Source organism: Sphaerodactylus townsendi, linkage group LG10 (genome assembly GCF_021028975.2).
Source record: "Sphaerodactylus townsendi isolate TG3544 linkage group LG10, MPM_Stown_v2.3, whole genome shotgun sequence".
NCBI lineage: Eukaryota > Metazoa > Chordata > Lepidosauria > Squamata > Sphaerodactylidae > Sphaerodactylus > Sphaerodactylus townsendi.
This window is the reverse complement of record NC_059434.1, coordinates 30,640,054-30,667,727: the sequence shown is the minus strand read 5'-3', so window position 1 is coordinate 30,667,727 and position 27,674 is coordinate 30,640,054. Positions and strand designations below refer to the sequence as shown.

At 42.1% G+C, this 27,674-nt stretch overlaps 2 protein-coding genes across 5 annotated transcripts; one reads left to right on the top strand and one right to left on the bottom strand.

Annotated features, from left to right (window-relative positions):
- Positions 1-59: 59 nt before the first annotated feature.
- Positions 60-11,473, top strand: LG10H4orf47 (linkage group 10 C4orf47 homolog). Its single transcript, XM_048509619.1, has 8 exons — positions 60-214; positions 1,765-1,918; positions 3,891-4,110; positions 5,779-5,916; positions 6,018-6,093; positions 7,254-7,433; positions 8,740-8,912; positions 10,887-11,473. Exons 2-8 carry the CDS (start codon positions 1,822-1,824, stop codon positions 10,933-10,935), a joined length of 933 nt encoding a protein of 310 aa, XP_048365576.1. The 5' UTR covers positions 60-214; positions 1,765-1,821; the 3' UTR covers positions 10,936-11,473.
- Positions 11,130-26,916, bottom strand: CCDC110 (coiled-coil domain containing 110). Of its 4 annotated transcripts, none has more exons than XM_048509616.1 (7): positions 26,864-26,916; positions 26,644-26,760; positions 24,519-24,571; positions 22,229-22,294; positions 20,469-20,579; positions 16,601-18,680; positions 11,130-12,102 (listed from the first exon to the last, which is right to left on the bottom strand). In XM_048509616.1, the coding sequence occupies exons 1-7, from the start codon at positions 26,871-26,873 to the stop codon at positions 11,915-11,917; spliced, it is 2,625 nt and encodes an 874-aa protein (XP_048365573.1). In that variant the 5' UTR covers positions 26,874-26,916; the 3' UTR covers positions 11,130-11,914. The 4 variants fall into 4 exon arrangements, with proteins under 4 accessions (XP_048365573.1, XP_048365572.1, XP_048365574.1 ...); XM_048509615.1 differs by having other exon boundaries at positions 26,846-26,910; XM_048509617.1 differs by lacking the exon at positions 26,864-26,916 and adding an exon at positions 26,027-26,095.
- Between the last annotated feature and the right edge of the window lie 758 nt (positions 26,917-27,674).

Below are 27,674 nucleotides of genomic sequence, written 5' to 3'. Positions count from 1 at the left end.
AACTATACACAGGAGACCGGGAGGGGAGTAGAAGTCCCCTCTTTGGTTAGCGTTTGGGCTCTTCCGAATCCAGGGAAACTTGGCGTCAACAAAGACGTTCGCGAGCGGAGATGTTTCGCTGGAAGAAGAGGCTGGTGGTGGCGCGAGGAGAGTGGAGGGTGGTGGTTGCTTTGGGACCACGTGCATTCGGTCTTGCTGGGGGAAGAGAAGGGGGGTGAGTGGATTCTTCAGGGACTTCAATAAAATAAGAGAGCTGGCGAACTCTTTTCCAGGCGATGCTGGTTTCCCAATTCCAAACTTTGGTTCCAGGCGTCAGTTTGTGATATGTGTTTATTTTGCATTTCACATTTATTTACTTATATCCCACTTTTCCCCCCGGTGGCCAGCTGGCTTGCAACATCATTCTTTGCTCCTCTGTTTTATCCTCATAACAGCCCTTTGAGGTAGGCTAAGCCAAGAGCTGGTTAATAGTCCAGGGTCGCTCAGAGAGCTTTCATGAAAGAATGGGAATTTGAACCTGGATTCCATAGATCCCAACGCTAGAACCACTGCACTATGCTGCACTATGATGCCCCAGCTGCTGGAAGATTTTTATACTTATTTCTAAGCTTGGTGTATTTATGAGCATCAACTTTAATGTCTTGATTATTTATGTGTTGATATTAATGAACCTTTATGTATTTGCAACCTACCTTGCCCCATCAGCTGAAGGTTGGTTGTGGTAATGGAATCAAGAAAGCCAAGTGTGATGCAATAGTTTGGTTAGAGAGTGTTAGGTAGGATCTGCCATGGAGCTTTCTAGGTGACCCTGGGCCAGTCACACACTCTCCACTTAATCTACCTCACAGGGTTATTTTGAAGATAAAATGGAGAAGAGGACAGTGTACACTCAGATTGTGGTGGGTTTTCCAGGCTGTGTGGCCGTAGTCTGGTGGATCTTGTTCCGAATGTTTCGCCTGCATCTGTGGCTGGCATCTTCGACAATACAATAGGCAATACAATACAATAGGCAATACAATTGTATTATTGTATTATATAATACTGCTGTACAATACAATTGTCTTTGACAATCCAATGTACACTCTGATCTCCTTGGAGGAAGAATGGTATGAATGTGCACTAAATAAGTAACTATCATCAGTAGGGCTATTCCACACAGCCACGGTTTAATTTATTTGTTCATGACTATATTTGAAATAGCATTTTAATAGTGGAAGTCTAGGGTTTTTATTTAGTTGTGATTGAGATTATAGTCAGGCTTCATTTGCAGCTGAAATCCAAGCATGCCTAAATGTATCCATTTATTATTTAAAATATTTATATTTGCTCCACAAAACCGATAATACTCCATTCAGATTGTGGTGACCACTGTTTTATTGCCTTGAATGTGTGTGGTTTGTGATTACACACTTTTTTATATTTGTGGGAATCATAACTTCCTGAATAAGCAAAAAAAGCCGAATATAAAAATTAATATAAATATTAAACTGATAGTTAGAAAGGTTTAAATAATAGCCATATATTGGTTGTGTGTGTGTTGTACACAGAGCATGCAGTGGCAATGTGGCTCTCTTGGTTGGCAAGAAATCCCCATGTGGCTCTCCCAATCTGTGGAGTGAGTGCCACAGGCTTAAGTAACATTTTGATACAGACTTCAGCTATCCTGGTTAAATGGCTCGTTTTAGAGTAATCATATTACTGTTTGGGATTAAATAGGTTGAAGACTTAAACCTGTGTTTGTTTTTATTCTACTCCTTCTTCTAGGGATCATAACACTTCTGCTCATTTGCTAGAGTACTAGATTACCGCAAAGAATCAGCCATGCCTTCAGAAGGGAAAACAGATATGGAGAGGATTGGCCTCTTTAGTGAAATGGAATATATTACAATTGGGGATAAGTATGCCTCGTCCTTTGCCCGTACGTATATTTCCTCTGATATTTTCACCACTGTGTAGTAGACCTGTTGTAATATTTTTGTTTGTTTCTTGAAAATTAAGTTCTTTGAAACCACATGCAGCAAACGGTAAGAATATTTTAAACACCAAGCAATCATATTCCAAATTACCCCATTTGTAAACTGGGTGATTTTTTAGAAGATTGCTTCACATTTGATCCTTCACTGGCAAATTAACATGCAGAATCAAGGTCAGTATATTAACTTGTAAAGTTTTGCAGATGAGTTAGATCTTACTTGTAAACTGAGGGGCAAGGCGTTCATTTTGACCCCCAACAGGCTACACTGGAGTCTTGTAACTGGGCAGCTGCCAATACATAGTTGCCCTAAGCTGAGAGTTATTAGCTCTCCCCAAAAGGGACGTCTATGACAGATGATGATGGAACTCACTTGAGCAAAAGCCATGCAGAGCAAGAGTCGCAGTGAGAAGGGGAGGTGGGCAAAATTGAGCATGGAACCTGATAGGATAATGCAGCATTATGAGAATGCTGTGTTGCTCCAGAAACAGGACAGTGCTTTCTGTGGCCCTTGTTTCCTGATGCACCAGAGAACTGCAGGCAAACCATTCTGTGGCATAGAAGACTGGGAGATGTGGAATCACCCCACAGGGAGAATGGGGCTAGGTTTAACTCAGTATGCCATTACAAGAGGCCAGCTATACTGATACAACCTGTGAGCCTGATTCTTTATTATGGCATTGTGATTGGCTGGCAAAATGGGCTTATATCGTTTGCTGTGTGAAAGATACCACTGTCACTCTGCACTATTGTCGTGCTTCCTGCAGTTTGGATAAACCAATCCCTTTGGTGGTTTTTCTTGCAAAAGTTACTAGGTGTAAGGCAATTCCAGCATAAGTCATTGCTTCCCGAGTCTTGCATAAAACAGCAGTAGCCTTCAACTGAACCCAGGTTCTCTTAGTAGATACTTTACCTACTGCACCATCTCACCAGCCATTCCTCCCAAGTCCATTTTGATCCACATGCCTCTAGTTAAGGCTCTTCTTCAGACTCTGTGCTTGGGAAACATTTTGTGTCCCTTCAGACTCATCTCTCAAATTCTGTGACCCTACTGTATGATCTCAACACTGTTTGTCAATGTAGATGACTGGAGAAAGCAATGGCAAACCACCCTGTAAACAAAGTCTGCCTAGTAAACATGTGTGACACTCCACATTTGCACATACTGGTGCTGGTAATTTCCATAGCTTATTAATTTTTCACACACATCCCACTTTTATCATGTAATGCTGCTGATGGTGATCATGGGAAAAGGTTCAAATTTGACTGCTTATGTGCTTTGTGTCCCATCAAGCAAATTTGTTGTACCATTTTCTGGATTTTAGATTCAAGGACTTTCAAGCTATGGAATTTCTGGAGTGGTGGTAAAGCGCTTCTGATGCTGTAAAGACTGTTCCTGGCATCTGTTTCTTGGAAATCCTGAAAGGAAGCTCCAACAGCAGAGGCCATGTAATACCTTTTACTAGACCATTCAAAATGACACAAAACAGTGTGCAAGATTTTCTAGAGAACCTGAAAGCCTGCACATTGTTTTGGGTTATTTTGATTGGTCCTCATAAAACAATATAGCTTTATTCAGGGATTTTACTTTGGGCTAACATGGCTACCTGCAACTTCTGGATACCCCAAGGAGAAGTGGATCAAAGGCCTTGAAAAACTTTTCCATTCCAGTGATGTGGCTGCTTTGGCAAAAAAGTAAATTAGTATATTTTTTCCATCTGCCTTTTCTTTGTGGCCTTCCCAACAGCCGGGCAGATGCAGGACGTATTTTTAAATCATCAGCATGGGGTTAGTGTCTTAAAGCAAAAAAGGGAGAAAGGGAGACACAAATTTGTAATGATAAGCAAAAGCCAGGCGGACTTTTGGGCTGGTAGTGCTCATTTGGGCTGGTAGTGCTCATCACCTGCTCATTTTCAAGGCGCTTTTAATGAAGCTGCAAGCAAGAACAAGCAAATGCTGCCCGGGGGTAGCAAAGAGAAAGCCGCTGTCCAGGCAGGTTACTTTGACCCTGTGTTTGGAAGAATTTTTGAAGGTGAAGCTTATTCAAACCCCGTCCAGCTACGGAGAAGATATCGAATGGCAGAATCCAAGAAAAACTTGAGTAAACCTTTTCTTCCTTGTAATGGAGAGAAACTGCCGTAAGTTCTGGGGAAAAGGAATGAAAGTTGTTTTTGTTACTAATGTTGCCATAAAAGCTGACAAAGGTTTTTACAAATCCCTGCTGAATTACGTTTTATTCATTCCCAATCTTTATAGAAAGCCTCTGCTCCCCTAGCCACTGACACCCCCCATACTCAGCTGCAAAGAATTGACTTCTGTTAGAGGGAGATGCTCAGCCACTCTAAATGTAAAACATCCGTGGATGCATGAATGATTTCTTTCTCAGAAAGGTCTCATGCATAGGGCTTTGAATCACAGGCAGAGTCTTTTGATGAGAACACCGGTGAGGGAGTGGTCCTGCAAGCAAAGTAGGTCTTGCAGTTCAGACAGTCAAAAGAAAACTTTCTGCAATCAGGTATTTCTTCAACCCGAGAATAAGTTACTATGTAAACAATTCATTTCTGGGTTGTTGTTGTTGTTTTTTTGCTGGTTGCTAGTTCTAGAACACAGTCACACATACCCCATCTATGAGGAGATTCAGATAACAAGAAATACAGTGCTACTTTTCTGTGGCTGAATTTCTTATGGTTGAATCTTGATTTTGTTGCATCTTAAGGATTTTATAAGAAAGAGCAGACAGAGAAGGATAGTAGAACAGTGTCACCAGACACTTGTTGATGAAAAAAACCCAACAAAATATATTCTTAGGAATTTTAAGATGCAAATGTGCTGCTTTCACCATTTTTTATAAATCTTGAAAATGGACGTGATATTGTTCATTATCTTTAGTAAAACACATACTAAATATGTATTTTCCTATAACTAATATTTATAGTTTAGTATAGTATCTATTTATTTATTGACAGCAAGTTAACAACATACATAGATTAGCATGGGGTCCCTATTGTAAGGGTCTGTTACGCCGATCCTCAAATGAGACTCAAGAAGGTTTCAAGAGCTTTTTGGAACCGTGTCATTCCCAGGCTCAGATAGCCAAAACTAAAGTTTGGCTCTCTGACCTTGATATATACCTGTAAGTTACAGAAGGGTTCAGCCCATCATCCCCCCCCCCCTCGCATTCCCATAATATCAACATTTGAAAGGACGGTGAGAATAGTGGCATTGTTTAGGACAGATAGTTCACTCCCTCGAAGAAGGCAGATAAGAATGAACGGGAAGCTCTATTGACTAGTTTTGCACAAGCAGGGGAGGTCCCTTAGCCTGGGGCAATGATAATGGGAACAGCCATCTGTGGCCTTGGAGCGGATGTGCTGCCAGGCCAAGAATGGCGCAGGCCTGACACCTATGCATGTGAGGATCCTGGGCAACTGCCTAGCATGTGTTAAGACCGCCCAGGTGGGAGCTCAGGGTGTGAGTAAAAAAAAAGGGGGGGGGGAGCAAGATGAAGCAATGAGATTGGGATATCTGTAGCTTTGATCTTCCCTAGAATAATTCAGTCTCTATTCTCTGACCGATGAAGGACAGATCTCTGGGCTTGTGCATCTGTTTACTCTTGTATTATTAAGAAAATGTCCCTAAAATATCGACTAAAACAATGGTGGAAATGTAATCAGAAATCCATGCACTTTTGTTTATCCTAATGCTGATCATTTCAGCTGTCCTTGATTTTTACATAAGCAGACAAGCAGCTTATATCAGTATAGCTGATAGCACATGCAGAAAAGCAATAATGTTTTATCTCTCAGTTGCGGTATAGGAACCTATTATGGAACCATCGGTGGTCCGGTCCCCTTCTTTAGCTCTCAAAGAAGAGATAAAAGTGCCTATGTGCCACCTGGGAAGAATCTATACACCAATCCAGGGAAGAAAGGAACTGGCTTTGGGTAAACCATCACAACTACTAAGTTGCAATTTGTGATCCATTTCTTATACTTGAACATTGTTGAATGTTGGCATCAAACACTGTTTCATTTTCTCTACCCAGGTATCCAAATGTCACAATAGGTAAACAGTACTCACACTCAGTTGAATTATATGACATTGGAAGAGTATCCTTTAAGGTAAAATTCTATTGGATGATTTCCATTCAATGATTACCAGCTCGTAGACAATTTACTCCCCACTTTCAGACTGTTAGATCTTACCTGACAATATACCTGCACAGTTGTGCACAAAATCTTTGATTATTAATGAAATAGGATTTTACTCAGATGTTTGGATATATTTGCAGAACCACAGATGGAAATTGTTTGAATGGATGTATTCAACTATATAATAGTGATTTAACTAGTAGTATTTACAAAACAGTAATGAACAACTATTTCGTGCTTGCGACGTGTTAGGGGAGCCAGTCCTCTAGTCCTTTCCATTTTGAGACTTCCATTTAAGTTTTAAAAGTACTATAAGATGTCCTGGAGAGCAGGAACGAGTGTGTGAGTGTACGAGTGCATGCATCTAAAGTTGTAACCTCAATTTTACATGAACTATGTGACATAGAAATGTGGCCTCACCCTTATATGTTTCAGAGGGTTTCTTTCTTAAATAATTTCTGACCTGTTAAATAATTTCTGACCTGTTGGGCCCTAATGGGGATTTCAAGGCAGGAAATATTCAGAGGTAGTTTGCCACCACCTGCCTCCAAATCATGAACCTGGTGCTCTTTGGAGATCTCCTAGATCCAAGTACATGCCAGGTTGACCCTTCATAGTTTTTGAGATCTGATGAGATCAGCTTAGCCTGGGTTACCCAGGTCAGGGATGTTTGAGAGTAGTGCATTTCTAGTACAGTCATCCATCAGTTTGGGTTGATACCTTCAATCCACTTTCAATGCATTTTGAAGCTGGATTTTTCTGTGCAGAATAGCAAAATCCACTTTCAAACAATTGTGAAAGTGGATTGAATGTGCATTATTCTGCATGTGTGGAAGGGGCCTATGGTACTGCGAATATAGTGACTACAAGTTCTCTTCCTCACCTCCTGGATATAGTGAACTCTTCATAAATAGTGATTATTTAATTAGGAAAGACTATCCTGTTACTTGCTTTCTGCATCTCTTTCCTTGGGATATGCATAAACCATGTTTTGCATTAATGATTTGGTACATACACCCACTTCTTAGCATTTAATATCAAATCTAACCTCTTTTCTGATTATTTCCCCAATAAAATTAATCTGAATTTAATGTGTTCAGGGTAATCTCTTCCAATTTTGACTTTCATAGAAAACATCTGAAGAACATCACCGACTAATGAAAGGTGGGCCTTTCAAATTGAACCTTTATTCCCGAGAGTATTTTGACATGAATCCTTACTACGACGAAGGACCAGTACCCCCACCAAAGAAACAAGCCCCACAAGTACCAATTCGAATTGCCTTCAAACCAAGTTCTCCAGGGAAAGACGTAAGACTGTCTTCCAAAAATTCCAAAGAAATATTTATTTCTCCTTTAGAAAGCTAAACATTTTTTAACAACTCAGGTTTTTAACATTGCATTTTTTCCATTTAGCTCGAGCTAAAAATGGTATGGCAAGGCATGTATTTTTTCAGTATATTCAGGGAAATAGGAAAAATTCACAATATGTAATAACTAAGACAAATGGTCAGTAGGTAAAGAATAACTATAAATGAGTATGAATTGCCTGTTCAAAAATGTAAATAGGAAAATATTATTATTCAAAATAATTATTTCGGTTACAAGCAGAGTAGTAACGTTATCTGTCCGGAGTGATAATAAATAAGTACGAAGGAGGTTTGAAATAAGGAGAATCTCAATTCACGAAAGAAATAAAGGGATACTATTTTGCAATGAAATAATCCACTTGGTTAAACCTTTAGGCAGCTTCATTTGATATCTAAGTTTTCCCATCAAAGCAGCGTTCTGATGGGAACTCAAAACAATTCACTGCATTTTATCCTCACAACAACCATATGAGGAAGGTTCCTGGACCAAGGTCACCTACTGTGCTTCCTCGCTGCAGTGGGGATACTCTAACCACTACACCACACTACACCACCTACAGTAAATAGCACCCGAAGCAAGAAGTGATATAGCGCCCCCACCCCACGGTATGGCTGCTGGCGCCCTCTCATGATGTGGCTCCCCCATGGCGTGGCAGGGATGGGGCTTGCTTCCTTCCTGTGACTGGGCGGGTCCATGGCATGGGACCCTGTCATTTCCCCGGGAGCTGTTGTGCTGAGTCGTGAGCCCGAGACTTGGGGAAGTCTCTGCTTCCCACTGTTGGTGCCAGGTGCCCACGGAAGCTCCAGAAGGACTCCACTCACACTTCACTTAACTTGCCAGCCAGCTGGGCCCATAGGCTGCTCCTTGCCACCCTCCTCCTTGCCCCCTCAGCTACTGCCAGAGCTGGAGAGATGCTCAAGTGTCTGGCAGAAGTTTAGCTCCAATCTGTGTTGGGTAAAATTGATTGGTTCTAGAAGTTGGTGCTGGGAGATCTTTGCTTGACCCTTGTTTGTTTATAGTATTCTGTCCCTCCATACTTAATATTTATATCCCTGCCTTTTTCATAAGTATCTCCAGATCCAAGGAGGGTCATTTTTAAGCATCCATGCCATCCTCACGAGAACTGGAGTTAAATGTAAAATAGTATTTTTGAACTTCTGTTTTGAACTGTTGAATGTCTTCGAATTAACTAAGGGTTTTTTTTATCTAGTGCCCTCTAATTGTTGACATTTCTTTGACCTTCCAGCCTGGTGGCATGAAAGCAGGCACATTTGACCCTTATCCAACCCATTCCTCGGGACCATTCGTAGTGAAGCTGCCAAAGCCTATCACAACCAATAAACAAGGACGAATATTTAATTGTGCTTCTTCAACAAGGTCCAGACCAATAAGAAGCATAATGGCTGCCAATGTTGAAAAGTAAGTATTACTTTTTCTTTCTTATGTTCTTCTTATGTTCTTATAGGGCTAAATTTCCAAGGACTCCAATCCTGGAATCCCAGTGGGTGGAGGCTCTTTCTTGCTTGTGCCACGATGAAGAAAATATACTCTAATTAGCTTTCAGGATATTCTCTATTTAGCTTTCAGGATATTCTGGAATCATTGCACGGTTTAGCTCTTGCGTTGAAAATATGGTTCTTCCTGACCCAGATAAAACCTCAGTTATTCATAATAAAGCTTGCTTTTTAGCTTGAGCAGAGCAAGTATTACTGTTCACCAGACCCACAAACTTGTGTTCTGCCAAGCAAAACTCAGCCCCCCCATTCATGCTGGCGGTGTCCTGTTTTTTTCTGAATACAAAAGTAGAGAGGTGGGGAGGCTTATTTTATTACCTGTTAGGCTTCACACTTCATGGCTGGTTGCAGCTACAGTCTTAAAGCTATTCTAGGCTTCTTCATCTGGGGATGACTATCGCAGACCAAGCTAGTTCATAGCTGGATAGAGAGGCATTCCATGTTGCGTTTCTCTATGCCAGTGCAAACACCCGGAAGGTTTACAAAGCAGTGGGAAAATTGCATCTCAATGGCTTAACACCACACAGTAGCATTTAACACAGCTTTAATACAGTATCTGTAGCATAGGCCCCTTCTGCACATGCAGAATAATGCACTTTCAATCCACTTTCAATGCACTTTGAAGCTGGATTTTACTGTGCGGAGTAGCAAAACCCACTTTTAAACAATTGTGGAAGTGGATTGAAAGCGCATTATTCTGCATGTGTGGAAGGGGCCATACAGATTGGCTAAATGATTCAGCAACGGTTGGGAGTTTGTCAAACCTGCTTCTCCAAATGGTCCTGTCTTCCAACGACTTCCTTGCTCCTTGATAATAAAAAGTCTTCCTCTGGTACACTTAGTAATGTGATGACGACCTTTAATGGTTGGGATGGAGGTAGAGGGAAGGGAAAAACTTCTGAAGTTTTCCTGATTGAGGAAAGTGTGTTCCTCCAGAAGGCATGGCTGGCATTGGGCAGAAATGGAATTTCCTTCAAGTAAATTTGAAAAAAGAAATGTTTTGTCTAGCTGTGGCTTAAGATGCTGGGCAAGGCCAGGAGGATATAGTATGTTATGGGATCTTGGCAGGATTTCACTTATGTAAAAAGCACTATATTATACATGAAGCTGCTTTATTCCAAATGATACCATTTGTCTCTTGAGGTCAACACTATTTGCTCAGACTGGTGGTGGCTCACCATGCACTCTGGTCTTTTCAGCTGGGGATTAAACCTGGGGACCTTCTGCAAGCAAAACGGATGCACTGTACTGATCCTAAAAGCCATGCAATGCTCCCTATTCACTTACAGTCCAATCCAGAGCCCTGGGCGGCCAGGAACAGCCCTGCTGCAATGCTGTCCTGCTGCCTCCAGAGGGCCTTTCAGTGGTGCGGGGAGGCAAGAAACAAAGCCTCTCTGCTGCTGAAAAAGGCCTCCATTGGGCTCTATCAGCTTGGGTGGTGTAAACCCATGCCCCGGGCGCCACCTCCGGCCATGTTTCTGGAACATTCCTACTATAGTGGCAGGGGTGCTGTGCAGTGCTGCGTACCACATTAGGACATCCCAGGAGGCTATGGCAGCTGCCCACCTGCAAATTTGCCCCTACACTGGGGTAAGTGCCTCCGGGCGGGGGGGGGGATCTGCCAATGTAGGACCCTGCCAGCTCCACCACTGTCTCCCCTCCCCTCTTTCAATTGGGCCATTAATAGTTTTTAATCAAAATTTGAAGGATAGTTCTGGGAGCAGTGTTACTAAATACCACATAAGCCTCTGGAAATTGCTTGGCCAGAAGTAATGTACTTAGGGAAAGTGGGGATGAAATGCAGACTTGTCTGTGGATTTTCTCAGAAGAGACAGTAAGCCATGCTTCAAGTAACTCTCACATTTTCTTTTCATTTCAGATCATTAAATGTAACAAATTATAAGGATCCACAGCTGATGCAGTATTAACCGTACAAAAACAAGGTGAATGATCTTTTCTGGAGTCTGTAGCATTTGAACAACTCAGGGAGCTCCTGAAATAAATAAAACTTATGTGGCTGAGGGAATTATGTCAGATACTGCAGCCCCTTGCCACAACTGTATCCCACTTGTGACTATATTTCAATATATAAACAAGAAGATTGATAATATATTTACCAATGTTTATGAAACATGGAAGATATTTTAATGCAAATTGTATTTAGGCTGTTAGGTACATGTTTACATGTTAAGTATGCACTGGAAAAATTCTATATATAGTTGTTAGGAACAATAAACACATATTGTTTGCTGTGTAATTAATGTCTAGGTTTTTAAAAACTATTTATCATCCAAACTGAAGTTGAATGTTTCTTCCAAGGATTTAGTATCTGCTTCTGGTTGATAGATACAAAATTTATGTAGAGGCAAGCATTTCACTGGATTTTTTTCCTCTTGCAATTGTAAATGTTCTGAACAGTATTAATGTGTGAAAACATTGCACAACAAATAAAGTCCTATTCTTAAACTCTTAAATATTCAGATTTTTAAAAAAACAAAGTCTGGTTTTATATTTTCATTCATTAAAGTTGTGCATTTTGTTAGAAATGCATTTTATCCCTAACTTCCCTCATTGAACAACAGTTATGACTGATAACAAAACTCAGGTGGATACCATACTTGTCAGAATGCAATAGTATATAAATAACTTTCCAAACTGTTCCACTCTTCCAAAAAAGACAAACGAGGGAAGGGGATCATAAGGCGATGCCGTACATATTAATAGAGATTTGAGTTTTCCCCATCCAAGTCTCAGGCACTTTCCCCAGTTTTGTTGTTCTTCCTTTTCCGATAGCTCTGCTCTTTGCTATGTTTTATTGAGCAGAGAGATCAGAAATATATTTAGCCTTTATTTTATCGGCAGGGAGAGGCTTTGTGTATAAAACTTGTGTGTGCAACTTGCAAAGCTCTAAGTTGCTGAGCAGAGAGTGCCAAATTTCATCTGGACGGCAGTGTGAAGACTCGATTCCCTGATGACAGATGTGGTGCAGCTGACTGAAACAGTGCTGTAACGCTGCTGGATGTGGCTGGGCCATGCCTCTTTGTAATGCGCCTCCTCTTCCCACTGCCTTCGGGTTTCAGCAATCCTGCCACATTCTAATAAATTGGAAATTTTGGAAAAAGTTGTTAGGACCGCGTCATACCGAAATAAGCTGCCAGTTAAAAAGTGATGGTGTAAGAGAAGCTTGTCCTTTATTAGAGGCCAATTTGCTGGTAGTCCCCGGCCCCTCGATGATACTGCTGGCCTCCATGTGGACCAGGGCTTTTACGGCCCCGGCCCCGTGGAACACTCTTCCTCCAGCTGTCCGGGCCCTGCGGGACCTTGGTGAATTCCGCAGGGCCTGTAAGACTGAGTTGTTCCACCGGGCCTTTGGAATAACCAGCCGTTGAATGGTGCCCCCCTTCTGTTCTCGTCTCTGCCTATATTTTACACCTTACTGACGGAGCTAGCAGTCTTCCCGCTGGGGAGGGTTTTTTAACAGTGGGTTTGTGGGGTGCCTTTAAATTTCTGAAACTTGACACTTGAACTTGATTTTAACCATTGTTTTTAAAAAGGGATTAGTAATTTATTGTATAGATGTTTAATTGTTTAATCTTGTTTGTGTTTAGCTGTATTAGGATTTGACTTTGTTGTACACCGCCCAGAGCCCTTCGGGGATAGGGCGGTATATAAGATTAAACAAACAATCAATCAATCAATCAATCAGTCAATCAATCAATCAATAAATACGTATTACAGATAAGCAGGAACAGAAAAGGTAGTATGCTGTGGAACGCAATCCTGAACAAAGTCACTGGATCGTAGCGTAAGAGCCTTTCCCCCCAGTAGATGAGTTAATGAGCTGCACAGATGCCTCAAAGGCTGTCTTCATGAGAATTCCATTATCTATGTTAGGAGTTAAGGCAGAGGGTACCATTTGTTGATGAGCAGGATTTCTCTGTGCTGCTACGCACTGAGTATAGGAAGGAACTACAGCTTCTTCCCCTTGACCTTGGTGTACAGGGAAGTTCTAAGGAGAGACTGTGACAGAAAACTGCTGTTCCTTTCCATAGGGCTAAGACTACATCTTCCTGTTTTTATCCAGCTATTTTCATGCATGAACATATTGTCTTCATATCTGGATAGATCGGGCTGGCTCTCTGATCAGATCTCATAAGACCACCAAGCAAGCCAAGGTTTGTTACACCGAGGCAGGCAGTGGCAAACCACCTCTGAATGTCTCTTGTCCTACAAAATGCTACAGAGTTGCCAGAGGTCGGCTGTTCTTTGATGGCACTTTTTACTACTACCTCCATACTGGTTTTACAAAAAAATAGGCTGTGACCTTTCTGACCGTAATCCATACTTGTACAACTGATAGTCAAAACTAGACACCTTCTTCTTGTTACCTGAGAAGCTGGATTCACTGCGTGCTTGTATTTCAGTTTAAACAATTCAATTATTGACTGTTGAGGATAAGGTAAAGTCTTATAAATAGGCATGGGGGGCATGACTGTGTGTCAAGTGCCATCAAATCACAGCTGACTTAAGGCGACCCTTTAGGGTTTTCAAAGCAAGAGACTAACAGAGGTGGTTTGCCATTGTCTTCCTCTACAGATCTTGGTATTCTTTTTTGGTCTCCCGTGTAATTATTAACCTGGGTAAACCCTGGTCAGCTTCTGAGATCTGACAAGATTGGGCTAGCCAGGTCAGGGCATGGCTAGAAAGTATGTAGTAGCAGACCAGGTGCTCAGGAGCAGCAGCAGCAGAAGGCCATTGCTTTCACCTCCTGCATGTGAGCTCCCAAAGGCACCTGGTGGGCCACTGTGAGTAGCAGAGTGCTGGACTAGATGGACTCTGGTTGGATGCAGCAGGCTTTTTCTTATGTTCTTATGAAAGAAACCAAAGAACTGTGAAGGCCTCAGAGAGACGTCATCTACTACTACTCAATCTGATACTACCCATGTCAGATGATTTTTGTTTTTTGCCAGATTCTGCACTGCATTCAAGAACATTCTGTAATGTACAGAATAGGGCAATATTAGTAGCAAAGTACAATCCTGAACTTCAACCTTTGGACCCCCCAAAAGTTGGTCTGACTGAAGTAATCTTGGAAAGGGCAAGCTGGGGGGGGGGGGGATACTTTGTGACAGTAGTAGAATTATTAGAGGTGGTGGTTGAAAGTGCTGTGTGCATTATTAAAATGTGGCATATGTGGTATTCCTCTCCTAGAAATAAGCAGTTCCAATACTAAAGCATCCCTTCATAATGTTCACATTACATTGGATCCCCCAGAGAATTTCTGAAGACAGAAGAGCGAGGTGATTTTCACTGGCTTACATATTACCCAAAAGTAGAATTTGAGGTAACAGAGGGAGGCAAGGAAATCAGTGGAAATGTTCATGTTATATGCAGTGTGGCAGTTCAACACTGCAATAATACTCCCATACTAAGTATGTATGTGATAGCACAGTAAATTCTAAGCCTTTAAAACAGCAGTGAGTGTACTGGGTATAGACATGATGAAACCTTGCAGCTGTTACCCAGAGTCACCTACCAGGATTTAATATCACAAGGAACGTTTGGACCTTCTCATCCAGAAGCAATGAAAAATCTTTTGATTCAAGAAAGGTGTTTTACATAGGTGAACACGCTGGACTTCGTTCATGCTATTATGAGGACAATGTCACTGCTGGTTCATGCTAGTGCCCTGCCTGCTTATTACCAAAATATCTATGGGCAAAATGTTAAAAAAATGACATTTCATTATCATGTTAACAAAAAAGTGTGCGTTTAAAAAGTGACATTTCATTATCACTTCAATGATATCACTGCAATTATCACTGATGACCTGTCAAAAATCATCCCAAATGTTTTCTTGAAGGTTAAGGAAAAGAGATAGTAACTAGATAGGAGAGTTTAAAAACTATTTTCAAAGAAGAAAGGTTTATTATAGTTTCTTTGAAGGACAGACTGCTGCAGTTTGTCTGGAATTGCCTGGAAAAAAAGACAGTTTTATTTAAAACAAACCCATGTGTGCGTGCACACACAAAACCAACAGGAAGCATTCATTGCACAAGACTGTTTGTGGGACCTACAAACTCATACAGCCATCATACCTCATGAACCCTCCATCAGACCCCTGAAGTTAATCTTGATGGCGGTTTCCGCACGGTGAAACAACAGTGCTCCAGGGACGGGAAAAAAAGGTCCCTGGGGCACTGTTCGCACAGGAGGCGCTGCTGCATCTTGGCTCCCCTGAAGTGGCGTGAAGCTCTGCTTCCGAAACTCACTCGGGGGGCGAGTTTTTTGGAATACGGCGGTTGCCACCCATTGCCGAGCAAACAGCAGCGGGTGGAAGCCGGCGTATTCCCATGACGCTCCCGAACAGTGGCCTACCTTTTCCCTGCCTTTTGTCACTCTGAGGAGGGAAAGGGACACGCCTCCTTGCCTCAGTCGCTTCAGACGTTGCTCTGGCCAGAAAAAAGCTGGGCCGCTGTTCAGGGGGCTGCGCAGCTTTGCAGAGCGTGCTCCGCCAGCCGCACAGCCTGTGGAGCCGTTCATGTGAATGGCCCCAGGGCTTGCATCGGCATCAATCATGCCGATGCAAGCCCACACGCCTGCATGTGCAGAAACCGCCGATGTCTCTGTGATGGTAATTCAGTGCTTAATTTATAGTAATTGTAAAAACATATACAAAGTGTAATGTCTCATCCAGAAGGCTCCAGTGGCTGGGAACGGTGGTGCAGCAGCAACACTGCTGCCAGACGGCTTCCAGGAGGCAAAGGAAGGTAGCAAATGGCAAAAAATCCCTGGCCAACTGAAAGCCCTCCATAGTGCAAAATGGGTGGCATAAGTTGGAGGCCTGTGCCAGAGGCATTCCCAGCTCGAAAGCCTGGTAGAAACTAACCAAAGTTGGCCCCACCCCCAAGAATGCCCCTAGTCCGACCCCAGTCCCACCAGTGTCCACCTTTAGGCCGGCATGGATCTTCAGGTGGCAGACTTTTCCGGGTTGGGTGCCGTGGTCGACCTCCACAGTTGCCTCTCCCCCTGCATAAGTGTTGCGTATGCCAGCAGGATGGGCAAACATGCCAGCGCAGCTCCACACCGGTTCCAGAAGTATCTTCAGCCTGCCTCCCTTGGGCTGCCCCGTCTTTTTTTCCCAATAAAGGTTTCTTCAGACAATTTCTCCAAAGAACATTCAATTCTCAGCATAATATATGCTCCTAAGCATTTAGCTATTGTGAGCACGACTCATTCCCATGCCAGCACAGGGCTCAAAAGACCTCCCACTCCAAGAATAACTTGTGGGTCACTGCTAAGTTGCGGAGCGGAAAAGCTGGGTGAGTATATGGGAAGATTTCCTGGGCGATAAAAGTAAGTCCGTGAGAGCCATTCTGGAAGGGGGAGGGAAGGATAAGGACTCCATACACAGAGTGCCTGGTAGACTGTATTATAATATTTCAGGCATGTGCTGACCCCCCCCCCCCCCCCGATTTAGCAGCAATTGTAATCTAAGTATCTCCTGTCAAATATTAATCCTAACAAATGCACCACTTTCCAAAATAAATTTGAATTAATCTGAGTCCCGTATATAAAAAAAGCAGAACATACCTGGCGAATTGTATTTTACAGAAATATGCTGGAAACTAGACATTTCTTCATGAATTTCAGTGGGATGTGCAGGATCACGATCCAGCCTTTTGCTTCTGGGACTGTGCCTTGGCTTATAGCGTTCTCTGAATAAAGTAGTGACTTGGTCTCTTAAACTACCATTATTCCTACTGAGGCGATTCACTTCAAAGTGCAACACATCTCTCTCATTCTCCAATGTACGTGTTTCATTTTCCATCAGCAAGAGTCTCTCATTCAGCTTCCTTATTGTAGCTTTGTGCTCTGACACCTCCTGTTTGTATTCGTGCAATTCCTTTTTAAGAATCCAGTTGTCTTCTGTCATGCTCCCTACCACCACTGACAGCCTGTCACACTCTTTCTCCATGTTGGACAAGCTGGTTTTTAAAACGCCAGCTTCCAATCTTGTATTTTTACATTCGTTCAGAAGTTTTATCTCAGTGTCAGCTCTCTCTTTCTGGGCCTCCTCAAGCTCCTTCTGGAGGACTTCCCTAGAATCCGTCGACTCCTGCAAAGCCTTTTCGAGATTCAACTTTTCCTCTTGAAGTGACTCTGTCATCTTACGAACAGCTTCCATATCAGAGAGCCCGGCCTCTTTGTTTTCTTTCAGTTGCTGTATTTGCTTCTGTTTTTCTTCAAGTTCCTTTTCAAGTAAGCTCTTTTCCTCTGTAAGTTGCATTACTTTTTCTTCTAATGCTTCACACTCCACTTGAAGTGGTGTAATTTGACTTTCCCGAGTTCCCAAGGCCTCAACAAGGTCACTCTTTTCTTGGGTGAGAGCTGCCAGATTTTCAAGGGCTTCTTGCTCCTTCTTCTGAAAATTACCCATGTTCCGCATCATTCGTTGGTTTTGAGCATAAAGTTGATCCTGTTTTTCTTCCAGAGTAATTTTCTGCTCTTCAAGTTCCTTGCATTTCTTCAATAAGTTTTTAACTTCTTTAATGCATTCCTTACAGTCTCTGTCTGATTTCACTAGCCTCTCTTGAATGCTGTTTTTCTCATCATGTAAATCTTTAATCTGCTTCTGATATTTTGCGTTTTGCTCAGTCAGAGACTGTATAATATCAGTCAGAGGTTTCATTTGTTTCTTGAGATCAACATTTTCACTTTGGAGATCCATCAGTTTTTTTGGCAAGGGATCAGACTCTTTTGGAGTAATCTGCAACAATTCACTTTTTTTATGGTAGCTGTCAGATCCAACTCTGATATCACAGGAATCCAGAACTTTGTGGTTTGGAAACTCTTGTTTTGTGCCCAGCAGGTGCAGCTGTTTGTCCTTTTTTCTTTCCTCTGGGTGTTCTGGAGTAAGAGATTTATCTTCTCCTGTTTTGGACGAGAAATTTAGCTGCAACTTCTCAAACATGTTACCTTTACCAAAAAAATCTTTATTCTGGTTCTTGCTCTGAGTATCTGATTGTGATTGTGTTGCAATCTGATTGTTTCCTTTAAAAGAAACCGTGGCAACATGCAGCTCATCTACTGAATCCTCCGACTCGGAAGTCCTCTTAGATTTAAAATCCTCACTTGACAAGCTGACTTTTTCTGTTGGATCCTGTTCGGACAGGTAACCAGAATCATTGTCTTTGCCATTCTGGGCAGTGGAAGATTTCTGAACTTCAAAGGGATGTGCAAGCTCATGCCTCGTTTTTTCATTATCGTCTTTCATGTCCCTGAAGGAAGAACTCACACTCTTGATCACGTGCTCATCCTCATCTGCATGGAATGCCATGGAAATGTTAGGTCCAGCATAGCCTTTGTTCTCACCAAGAGCAGTCCTTGCTTCTGCTTCCAAACCAACCCATGCTGGAGAAAAAAGACTACTGGCAGAATTATTCAATTCATGGTCATTTTTAACAGCTGAAAAAGCTTTTTTCCTAGGTGTCAGGGCAACGGCTTCAGCTTTTCCAGCTGACTGATATTTCGAGAAAATGCGACATGGAACATTTCCATGTGCGGCTGGACCTCCCAAGATTTTGTTGGGATTGGTTTCCAGAAACTGCGTGGTCCTTTTGTCAAGATGAAGCCGGTTCTTTGAAAGTGATGCTTCTGGACACCATCTAGGCTGAGAGAGAAAACAATCTGGCTAGAATTTTCACTATTTAATACATAGAATGAGGCATAATATGACACCATGGATTGGTTGGACAGGCAGCGTCGCTTGTACGTCTGGTATGGATTTTATATTCTAGCAGTAGTTAAATGTAAAACATAAAAGAAAAAAATGGAGGTGTGGGGTGAAGAGGACAGGTTGTTCTAAGTTTAATAGCATATAAGTTCATTGACTCCTGTGGACTCAGAAGGGAATCACCATGCTTAGGACAGTACTGGAAGTTTCTTAACATTTCCCAGATTTTCAGTTTTCCCTTGAAAAAAAATCAATGAGTTGTTTTTTCCAACTCCCTGATAATATACTTTTTCTACCTAAACAAAGGAATTTAAAGCAATAAAGTTTAGACACATCAGAGTTGTCACAGAATAACTACTGCTAAGGGAAACATTAATTTCCACTTTGTCTTATATGTATCTTTTCAAGAGATTCATTTTTTTTCTTGCTCATTTATCTCCTGAGAATTTTGGAACATATTCAATAAACCTCCTGGTAGTCTTCCATCTATGCACAAGTTAGTCTAAGACAGGGGTGTCCAACTCTGGCGCTTCAGTTGTTCATGGACTACAATTCCCATCAGCCCCTGCTGGCATGGCCAATTGGCTGAATTGTGATCCATCAGCAGGGGCTGATGGGAATTGTAATCCATTAACATCTGCAGCGCCAGAGTTGGACACCCCCAGGCTAAGACCTGTTCAGCTTGAACAATGAAATAGCAATGTGTACTCTTGCCATCGTTAGGATCCACAGCAATAAAACTAAGTATTTATATAGTGCTTTCCTTAGATTAACTCACAACAATGAAATATGAACCCATCACATTGCCATCAATGTGCAGGCGCAACTGTGGTCAGCACTGCAAATGCATCAGGGGTTATCTACGTCGACAGGAACACTGGTAGCCATCTCAGTGCTATTCATAACATTGTACAGGAGACTAATATCTGATGGTTCCTCTCCTGTTTTAAAACATGGTATAATATAAAAAACCAAAACCAATAGTGTAGTAGAACTAAAGCCATAAGATCGTCAACGATACCACTTTGCAGCAACAGGCAAAACAATGCAACTCATAACAGCACAGTGTGATTTTAACAAATGTTCAGATCAAGTGCAGTGCAGAGAATCACATAAAATGGATAACCAGATCTCTTACATTTATAGTTATGCATTGCATTGTTTTTCCTGTGGCTGCAGTGTGGTAGTGTTGACATTTCTTATTAAAACATGGTATGTCTGCATGTGGACATGAGGTTAATTCCTGAATTTCCCAAATATAGCTCTATTGGTTGACTATTTTCCTAGAAAGGATAAAATACATGCTAAGGAGATAGATACATTAATATTGAGAATTCTCCTTAGCATTGTAGCTTTGTTTAACATACGTGGCATTCAAGATGGCATGCAAGTCGGTGCAATTCTTGTTGTGAAGCATTCTTCAATGGAGAATCTGCTCTTTACTTACAGGGCTGGTCCCAATTACTCAAGAGTTCTGTGTTCAAAGTGGTATAGTGGGTCTGATGGATCCTGGAAACTGGAAAAGAAATCTTTCTTTCCTAGGATTCCATGATTTGCAATGCCATCACAATCAGTGCCACTTTTCTGTGTTCATTGACTTCAATTGCCTCAGCAGGGTGTAACTCTTTTTGGCATTGCACTGGTAATCCCACCAATACCGCAAGAGCTGAAAATGCACTTTCACCATCATAGCCCTCTTTTGGCAGTAAGAAGAAAATGACATACCTTAGTAACGTTGATAGGCGTGCTGGTCAAAAGTAAAGGGTCCGGATTAAACTCAGGGTGTTTCATATCACTAATATTTTTATTAAGAATCCCGCTGATTTCAGACTGGACCTGAAGAAACGTGCAATGAGATGGTTATCCTCCTCCAGACGTCATCCCTTATTCTTTCTACCTCACTTAGATTACATTGTAAGCTGTTTTCGCAAGTGGTTAGTTTGGTAATTGTTTATACAGCACTTCATAAAACATTAAGAGATCATCATTTTTGATTAGCTGATGTACTGGCGGGTAAGAAGTTATACTCTGCTTGTCTACACAAAAATATTTACTCTGTGGAACCACAGAGAGACATTCCTCAAGAAAACAAGTCTTTGCTGAGGATTTTCTCCATACCTGCCTCTGGAAGGGAAACAGCTACATAGTCTCAGGTGAGAGTAGGAGTTATTGGAAAAGGAAAGAGAGGATGATCTGAAATGTTAAGTATGTTCTGCCACTTCCTGTTGAACTGATCAAATATCTGGGGTGTGGTGTGCGATACAGGGAACCTTCATTACTACCTACCAATGGGGATTCAATTGTGTTTTAGTAAAATGTTTGGTATTGAGGCCAAAGGGTTCTTTTGAATTCTGTTTGAGTACCAAAAGTGCACACCATTTTTAACCACTCCACTGTCGTCTTCTCCCACCGAGAGACTGCAGCTTGCTCTGTCTGCTATCTTGAAATGCAATATCACTGCAGGTGCTCACTGCTAGAGGTTCTGAGAGCATGAGAGTATTTTTGAAAGAATGGTATGTGAAGGGACATGAAAATGTTGGTGGGGGATGGGGGGAGGTTTTCAGAAGGCTAGCTGTGTGTGTGTGCGTGCACCTGCCATTCTGGGAAATGCATCTGCTGACTGCTCTTCCTCTGCTTGCCTTCTTGGGAGGCTCTATTGCACACCCATAATGGCTGATGAACTGGGAACTTTCCATCTATCCCTCTGAAATTTGGCAGGGAGGATTAATGGGAAAGGGGGCATATCCTTGACGATTTCACCCAAAACAAAGATGTGACAAACTGGAAATATGTTTCCCACTGAAATCAATGCAAATGAGAAGGAATCTAATAAAAAATGAAGAACAAATGTAACAAAGAAAAACCTTTGGGGGGAAAAACCCACCAGATACCTGAGAGAAGATGGATGTTCAGTGTTTTGGTGTGCTTTGGTCTCAACCTTCCTGCACTGAAGGCTGGAGCCAGAAAAGCTGACACTGAAATGTGAGAATGACAGGAGCTATCCTCCTCTCAATGGCATGCCTCGACTTTATTTCTCTGTTCCACTATTTCAACGCGTGTGAAGAGCAGCAGGAACAGAAAGGAACTGCAATGGCATCTAGATTTGCCAGCAACGTCATTTGGAAGGAATGGGAATGGGTGGCTAGTGGGTAACACTAACTTGCCCATCTTAGGGTGAGCTGGTGTGGCCTTTTGTTACAGAGAAGCCCTGTGATTTTTGCATGTTTGTGTGATCATATAAAGGTGTGTTGTATGATGAGAGAAAAACACAATGAAGGCTTACTTTCCAGAGGAAGAAATTCATGGGGCAAAGAATGTCTTAAAGTTAACAGAAGAATCATGGAGATTTCTCTTCAGGTGTTGAGAATTCTCTGTTTATTTTAAGGTTTCAATAAAAGTTGGATTAAACAGTACTTGTTCCTCACCAAACAGGACCAAATGTCCCCCCCCCCTTTATTTTATGAATATTCACAGCTTGTTCTTACCATGCTGACATTCTGCAAAGTCTGTTGTCGAAGGGCTTGAAATGATTCCAGTTGATGTTGCAGGATCTACATTTTATATAAATAGTTAAGTGAAAAACTAAAATGGTATAACTGGGCTTAAAATGGTATAACTTTGCTTAAGACTGTGCCATCAGGTTTCTTGTATTTAAATTTGCGTTCCAACTGCTGCTTGTTAGGACATCTATCAATTACATTATTAGAATGCTTTTCCTACAAGGAGCTCAGGGTGCCATAGAGAGTTTTCCCCTCCATTTCATCCCCACAACAACCCTGTGGAGTAAGTGGGGCTGTGAGAGGACGACTGGACAAAGCTGAGTGGAAATGTGAAGCCAAGTCTTCCAGACCCTAGTCCAATGCTCTCACCACTACACAAGCTGGCAGAACATCAGCCGCAAGCCACTTCAGAAAAGCAGCACCAAATGACTGCGACATCTGCCATTTTCTTGCTAGACTCATTAGATGATATGGCACAGTACTGCAGTGTTCCTTTAACTGTCCCCCTTTCCATGCTGTTTCCCACTTTATGTGTGTCACTTCAGAAACAGACCCCTGTAGCTGCTTTTAATTTGCAGTTTGACCCTTAATGCCATCTAAGTTAACCTTTAGATACAACATTGATCAAAACTGAAAAGGTCTGCTTGGTATGATTGCGTACCCTTGAGTCAAAAACACGTTCTAAAATGCCCAGCAGTTTCAATGGCTTTTCTGAGCCTATTTCATCCAAACTTTTTAATGCTTTGTACTCTTTTACAAATAACATATACAACTGGAGACCAACAAGAAACTTGTCAGGAGGTTGTATTCCTTCTCCCCTCTCTCCCCATCTCTTACAATCTTCCGCCTCTTTGCAGTCCTCTCCCCTTCTGTCAACCGTTCCTACCTTCCTTCTGCCCCCTTCCTTTTCTTGTCAATCTTCCCCCTTTTTATTTCTCCCCTTCTCTGACAATCTTTCCCCTCTTTTCCCCCCTCCTTTTATCTAGCAGCCTACCCTATCTCTTTTACTCCCTTTCCTCCATCAATCCCACCCTTCTCTGTCAACCTACCCAGCAGTGGCGTAGTGGTTAAAGGCAAGGGGCATTCTAATCTGGAGGAACTGGGTTTGATTCCCCGCTCTGCCGCCTGAGCTGTGGAGGCTTATCTGGGGAATTCAGATTAGTCTGTGCACTCCCACACACACCAGCTGGGTGACCTTGGGCTAGTCACAGCTTCTCGGAGCTCTCTCAGCCCCACCCACCTCACAGAGTGTTTGTTATGAGAGGGGAAGGGCAAGGAGATTGTAAACCTTTTTGAGTCTCCTACAGGAGAGAAAGGGGGGATATAAATCCAAACTCTTCTTCTTCTATTCCTTCCCTCTCCCCTTGTCTGACAATTCTCCTCATTTCTTTTCCCCCTCCCCTTCCTCTCATTCTTCCCTCTGATCACCTTACCCTATCGGTCTCAGCAGCTGCGGTGTCTGGAAGCTGCTTCAGGCCTGGAGCAGCTCCTGGAGGCCACTGGAGCTTAGCCCAGAGAAACTCCTGGCATCCACCACACCAGCTCTTTGGGAGAATTTAAGCCTCCAATGCATTTTTTTAGATTTCAGTATTTTTCCTGTAACCTGGGGGGTCCCCCAAGTTTGCAGGAAAATCTGTTAGTGTAGCCCCAATCTGCAGATTTAAATAGCCACAGATGGGGGCACCACTTGAGATCTAAGGAAACTGATATATCTGCTCCATCCTATGCATGGCACATAGAAGATTCTAAAATATATGTTCTGCATTGCTGCCAAAAAATAGGGCTAGTATATGAGTGGAGCTGGTGATTCAAATGCTCTGCTAGAAGAAGATGGTGGAATAGACCTGGCTTCTGTTTTTATTCTAATGCAGAATGTCAGATGGTGAAACAAATTTTGCCTTCTCTTTTGACTTTTTTAAAGGAAAAAAATCAGCATCACCTGAGGTATATTCCTAACATTTATGAGCCAAATGTTAAAAAGAAGCAAGTTTTGCAGCCACATGCCTGACATGCATTTTTGTAGCCACATGCGTGACATTCATTAAGAGACAAAACAGGTTTCCCCCTACCCCAAAATATGAAGGTACTGTATTATGATAATCACTGTGAGTGGTGCACACTCTCAGTATTTTCTATCCTGTAGACTGTAGCTGGCTACATAAAGGGTTTTCAGATTTTCAAATCTGAATGAAGCCATAACCTTCCTCTTTGCCGTCCATTACTCTGGTATATTCACAAATATATCACCTAATTAACCAAAACAGGGTAAGCTTACTTTTAGTGCAGATTGGGCTTGGCCTTGACCATTTCTTGGTGAAGCAAATTTTTCTGAAAAAACAATGCAACAAACCTTGCAGATATAATGTCTATTCATCTGGAGACTTTGTCCATAAAAAAGCAAGTATCCACTAATTAATATGGTCCTATTGGTACCACAGTTAATGGCTGCATTGCTACATCTGCATTGCTTCTCCTGTTTCTACATTCAGTGGTTTCTGACAGCACCAGTTTTTCTTGGAGCCAACAAGCTATCCAGCACACACTGAATGGTCCAACAGAGTCCAAGAATCTCTCAATGAACTGATCGTTGATTGACAGCCTTGTGTGGTTGTGCTACCAGTGAGGAATAAAGATAAAGGGAGGAGCTGAGAAAGCAAAAGAGGGGAAGAAACTGCGGCTGCTGTTTGGATGACTGCTGTTAATCCATCTATAGCAGTGGTTCTCAACCTGTGGGTCGGGACCCCTTTGGGGGTCGAACGATCCTTTCTCAGGGGTCGCCTAAGACTCTCTGCATCAATGTTTTCCATCTGTAAAATGGATAAATGTTAGGATTGGGGGTCACCACAACATGAGGAACTGTATTAAACGGTTGCGGCATTAGGAAGGTTGAGAACCACTGGTCTACAGCTTATCCTCTCCTTCAGTTTTACAGAGGCTGTTAAATGACCCTCAGGGCATGGTGTTGTCCTTCGTTCTGGGTTAGATCAAATGCCTGCTTGAAATTAGGACATGATTGTTTTCCATTAAGCTGCAACTTGGCCTTTTTTAGCATTGAGTCATATCTAGGTTTTTTGAAACATGACTTGCATGGATCCTCATGGCAAAATAATTTGATGAGAAATTGTCGTTGATAGGCATCATGGGATATGATGAGAGAATCAGAGGCTTTCTCTGAAATAAAATAGCTTATTAAGGAGATTATGTTAGATCGTCGCTTCATGCTTGTCACATTTGTTTGTCTTGATTCTTTGCAATTCCTCCCCACACTGTTTGCCAACTTATATCTATTTCTTGACAACCCCTTGCCTCTTAAGAGCTTTTTTCCTCCTAGATTAAATGCTAACCCTTCCATTGTTATGCAAGGTAGATATATAAGCCTACCATATTCATAAAGGACCTGCCCATGTACTTCTGGTTATACCAATTCTGCAACACACATCCACCTGGGATGTCATTTTTATGAGGATCTAAGATCAAATTATACTATTCTAATGGAGTCGACTAGTAAATCCGTGTCTGAGTTAATACCCTATTTACTAAGTGACAGTGATTCTTAGGTTCCTTATATCCCTTAAACAATAGATTTAGAATTATGCTGCTCAAGATTTATGAATGAAGGAGCTTCTAAGTGAGAAAGGAAAGGGACGGACAGCTAAGAAATAGAAGTGCTGAATGGAAGTGCAGAAAGAAGATGACACACTGAGATGAAAGAACAAGCACTTCGGGGGTCAGAGCGAATGAATTTTAAAAACATGCATCGCATTAAAAGTATAACACAAATACCTTTTCACAGTGATGCAGCATTGCTGAGTAAATGCAAATGTGGTCCTTAGCATGATTTCAGTTCCATACCTATGCACAATGGAATAATCACTAGCTCTGCAATACAAAGCTAGATTTATGCAGAAGATGGATAAACGACTTTTTAGAGCCTCGGACTATGAAGGGCCTCTAAATACAAACAAATAACGAAATTACATGTGTAATTCCCTTTGAGTCTTGGTTAAAAAGGTGGGACTATGACTAATGTAAATCAAATCAGATCACTTTCTGGAGATTTGTGGGGGGAATTTGAATCGGGGAGAAAGCTGAATGATGCTCTAGAATTCACACACTGAAGTAGTCATTATCTCCAGGGGAGATAATCTGGAAACCTGTTGCAATTCTTGGACAACCCACCTGGATTTTGGCAACCCCAGAAGAAATGACTGCTAGAGATGGAAATCATTGTTGTTCAAAAAGGCAATGCAAGGTTACAATAAGGCAGACAATGACAAATATCACATTATGAGGGAAGAAGCCTTAGGGATACATCCCACTAGCTCACTGAGAGGGTGACACAATGACGTCACAATTTACGCATGTACATAGCCTAGTTAGAGCCTCATAACCTAGTTCACCTGTTGCTCCTGTGTCCTGGATACCTGCGTCAGAGACCAGAAAGGAGGATGACATCTTCTCCTTGTCTCCTATCCTCCTCCAACTGCGGCTGCCTCCGTGATCGCATTCCTGGGTTCCTGCAGCAATATAGCCTTGGATTAATTAAATTTACTATCTCTGCGATCGTCATTCTCCGCCCGCTCGCCCAATCCTTAAGCTCACTAAGTATGTGTGAATCACCGGCTTTCATTTCGTCTGGCGCTCGCCCGCACTCCACTTCACCCCGTTCAAACTCCGGCTCTGCCGCCCAAACCGCCGCTCCGCCCAGTGCAGCCTTGGGTTGCTAAGCAACAGCGTCCCGTGGAGACCGAACTGCACGCGCTTGCCCGAGTCTCTACTACGCATGCGTGCTCGCGCGCCACCTATCGACCACTTTTTGCAAGGTTGCTTGTTTTTGTTGGGAGGCTTTAAGCTTCGGAGCAAGAGACGCTGCTTATAGCTTGTCGCTCCAGTACACGCAACAAATAAGGCTTTTGCTCATTCCGTCAGCATATTTATAATGAGTTGCAATCGTTATAAGTGAATTCATTTTTCATTTATCAAAAGGGAAAATAAGTTCATTTATAACGATTGCAACTCGTTATAAATATTCTGTACAGAATGAGTCTAAATTAGAGAGGTATTTTCTTCCATCTACGACAAAATTGCCCCACTTCAGTTCGAAAAACTCTGTACATTCTCCAGGCATTTTACTGACAAGGCTCTAGTCCTTATGATTAAATTTTTCTGCAGCAAGTTTTCATACACCATGTTTTCTCTTATGAGAAATCTATACATTGGTTACATGAGCCACCTTTTGTTTGAAGTTGATAATGTACGAGGAAGTTCTGGTGTAATTTATTATTAGTCATGCAAAATTATCTACCACTGTCATAAAAATCTCAAAAAGCAATTTTTTAATGTGGTTGGGATTTGTGTCGTTTTTGACCACTGAGGAAGACCGTTTGGCTGAAACATTTGGTTGTGGTTTGAAAATGAATGTGTTTGTCTA